This window comes from Rhizopus microsporus, assembly GCF_002708625.1.
Source record: "Rhizopus microsporus ATCC 52813 unplaced genomic scaffold scaffold_41, whole genome shotgun sequence".
Lineage (NCBI taxonomy): Eukaryota > Fungi > Mucoromycota > Mucoromycetes > Mucorales > Rhizopodaceae > Rhizopus > Rhizopus microsporus.
Genome location: NW_019671956.1, coordinates 29,627 through 33,044, shown reverse-complemented (window position 1 = coordinate 33,044; position 3,418 = coordinate 29,627). Strand labels below are relative to the sequence as shown.

The 3,418-nt window shown below is 34.5% G+C and overlaps 1 protein-coding gene across 1 annotated transcript; it reads left to right on the top strand.

Moving 5' to 3' along the window:
• Positions 1-1,025: 1,025 nt before the first annotated feature.
• On the top strand, positions 1,026-3,348 carry RHIMIDRAFT_296060 (uncharacterized protein; the record flags this gene model as incomplete). The annotated part of the gene is made up of 7 exons (XM_023614240.1): positions 1,026-1,345; positions 2,030-2,179; positions 2,235-2,406; positions 2,454-2,563; positions 2,622-2,744; positions 2,803-3,032; positions 3,086-3,348. The coding sequence occupies 7 exons, from the start codon at positions 1,026-1,028 to the stop codon at positions 3,346-3,348; spliced, it is 1,368 nt and encodes a 455-aa protein (XP_023460982.1).
• Positions 3,349-3,418: the final 70 nt, after the last annotated feature.

Below are 3,418 nucleotides of genomic sequence, written 5' to 3'. Positions count from 1 at the left end.
TTATTAAATAAATATTAGCTATTTTATAAAGCAACGCTTAAAAAACTTTTGTACTTATCCCCTCTCTTTGTCAGCCATATTTTACTCTGGTCATTTTCATGCACAAGCAACATAATATACACTACCCGGAGTTGTCTCCTATAGACCTGCCTTGTGCACCTTTTGGACTAGAAGAGAAAAAAAAAAAAGTCAAAGATTATTTTAGGGTAGGTTGTCCATAAATTTTCACATAGTGTACATAAGTGCAGACAAAAACTACAAGCAAAATTATACGTCACTCAACCCCGAGTAGTTCTCATTGTTGGTCAAATGGCTGCAAGAAATATTTTTGGTCAGTCACAAGTCAAGTATAAGGAGATAAAATCTATCTGCTGGGACAACAGCCGTCGTAAAACATCATTTTATTGTATTCCTAGTACTCGTAAGACAAACAAAAGAGTATCAAAGGAAGCACTCATGGAGTATGTCTAGGTAACATAAATACAATAATTTGTCTTATCTGACGGCAAAAATTATAGACATTTTGTTAATTTCCGGTCATATTTGCATGAAATGAATATAGAGTTTACGTAACAAGGAGTCTTGGTTTTTTTGTTTTGTTTTGTTTTGACCTTTATTTCATTTTACAAATAAATCGTTGTGCGTGTAATTAAAAAGTTTAAATGTAGCTTACCACAGAATGATAGGGTAATTTGTAATTAGGTGTCTTGAAGGATAAGTTTTCCTATTTGATGTACTTTTAACTTTATATCAAGGATAAGGCTGTCCTTGGATGATCTCTAGACTTGTTCGGCTTATCCCGGGGACAAGCTCATATATTGGTTCTCCGCTCCAACCAGACGTCACTTTGTTTAGAGCGGTTTTTTTTTAATTTTTTTTTTTACACTGCTACAAAAAATATGAATTTAGACAAAATATTGAATAAAGAAAACATTACAGAAAATGTTGAAGAAAGCAATTCTTCATTTAATCCATTTTTATTGGATTATAATTCGAAATTTTACACCGTAATTAAAAAAACTGACATGATTTACAAATATTATCCGGAGGCAAACGTAATTAGCAAGTACGATCCTACAAACAATGGATGGTGTGGGTATAGCTGTATTGCTAGAGCAGTTTTGGGTATGCCGTATTTGGTTGCTGATACAGCTGGGTTCGCAGTTCGTTCTACCATGCGTAACTATATGGTTGCGCATAAGAGTCAATTTGTGGAATTTTTCGGTCTCGAACGTTATCAGAAAAACTTGGATATGTTGACGGCTCCAGTCGATGACAGCCACAATTGGTGGTTCACTACACCAGATGGCATTTGGATTGCTGTGATCACGTTTAAAGTCCCATTGTTAGTTTCTGGGCATGGATTCCGGATGCGTATTCCTTTTTTGTACAGCCCTCCCAACAACACTAGTTTCAAAAATGTCAATTTTTTTTTGCTTATTCAACGTCATTTTCATCTTTTAGCATATGAATTAGCATCGTACTCATACGATAAAAAGCATCGGCCAAAGGAGCAAGACTCTGTTGACAAAATTTTTTGTAGTGAATAAATAGTTGTAGTTGTCTGAAGTGAACTCTAGACCGCAAGAGGCGATCTGTTTAGGAGTCACGGTTCACGTTTTATTATTGTTGTACTGGCTCTACGTTGTACAGCTTTATAAACATATATGCTTCGAGTATAAACAATTCCTTTTTCTTTTTCTTTTTTTCGAAATATGGGCGCCATCTATAAAAAGTTATGTATCTTTTGCAATGCTACCTTCAAAAGCCATCAATCCTTTCGGCGACATTTATGTTCTATGCATAACTGTGTTGTAACCACACGAAGGGAAAAACAACGCCGAAAACGTAGAAAGACGATATCATCTGAAGTTAGTGATTCGCATATCTTGTACGAGTGCCCTTCATGTCCAAGTTATTTTGATGACCGAAACGATTTAAAAAATCACGTACTGGGGTTACATGTTATAAAGTACACTTGTTTTCACAGCCCATAGTTGGACGATGCTCATGTAGTACTTTTTTATAGAATATCAAGAGAGGCCAGTCCTGATCCTTTGAGTAGCTGGATAGTAGATGGAAAAAACGTGTCTGAAATGTTTCTTCAGTATAGACAAGGGTGTAGAATTACTCACGAGACAGATCCACTCAACGTTGTGATCAATACAAGAGAACTATTGTATGTATTAAGGTCTAGTTAAAAAGGAAGTAACTGATGCTATACAAAATCATAGAGCGTTGTCAAATATATTATTGCTTAAAAAATCATTACTTGGAGAAAATGAAATGAAAAATCCATTTGATGTGAAATTGAATGACAATATGTACAACGGTGTCTTAACAAGGCTATATACAAAAGGAAAATTTGTGAGATGCATTAAAGCGAAAATGGAAAAATTGACAAAAGTATATGGAGATTATGATGTTGAGATTTATTTTTAATTTGGTTATAGAAATATATGTCGGAAAAGATAGACAGGTACAGTTTTATGTACAAAATGTCAAAATTAGCAAAAAATTCGAAGGATTCCTATCGTGCTGTGATATGTGCAGTACAAGCAGCGTAAGTATTGTACAGCTTTCAAATTAGACTTTGTATGCTCCATTAACAAAGAATTAAGCGTGTTAGCAACACAAGCAATAGATATATTTCCTATTTCTGAAGGACATTTGCAAGCCTCATATATACATCCCTTGATGAACAATTTGTTTAGATCATCAAAGGAAGAAGCTATACCACATGTGTAAGTCTCAAGTATCTAGGCTATTAATTAGTTACTAAGCTAGGACCAATGTTGCTAGATCCAACAAAGCATTCAGTATGGGGTGTATAACGAATGGCAGTCGACCAGATTACATCGTAGAAGTATATGACAATGAAACTAACCGATATACTAATATTATTGGGGAGATAAAGACAAAAGAAACAAGGCAAAAAGGCATCACTGTAGATCTTTACCGTATAGCCATATTCTGTAAAGAGGCTATGGATAAACATAACTTAGATACAGTAATGGGGTTCCAGGCTGTTGGTAAAAATTAACATCATACAGAGAAAATACATATATTCATTTTTTTTTTTAAGGAGTTGAAATAACGTTTTATGCCATGACAATTTTTTCACCACAAGTGTATACCTTTATTGAACTTTGCACTATGAGAATGCCAATAACAACTAAAAATGCCATAGAATTTATTGACGAAGTAGACAAATTGTACATGCTGTCAATCATTCATCAACAATCATGCAATCCTTCAAGAGAATACACTTCTAGTTTCCGATGCAAGACTTTATCACTAGACTATATTGACATGAAGATACCAAAAAAAGAATGTGAAATCATTTAAAATAAACTTTGCTAAAAAAGCATGGCGTCATCCTCAAGCTTAGCCCGCAGGGAACTTAACCTAGCTGGCA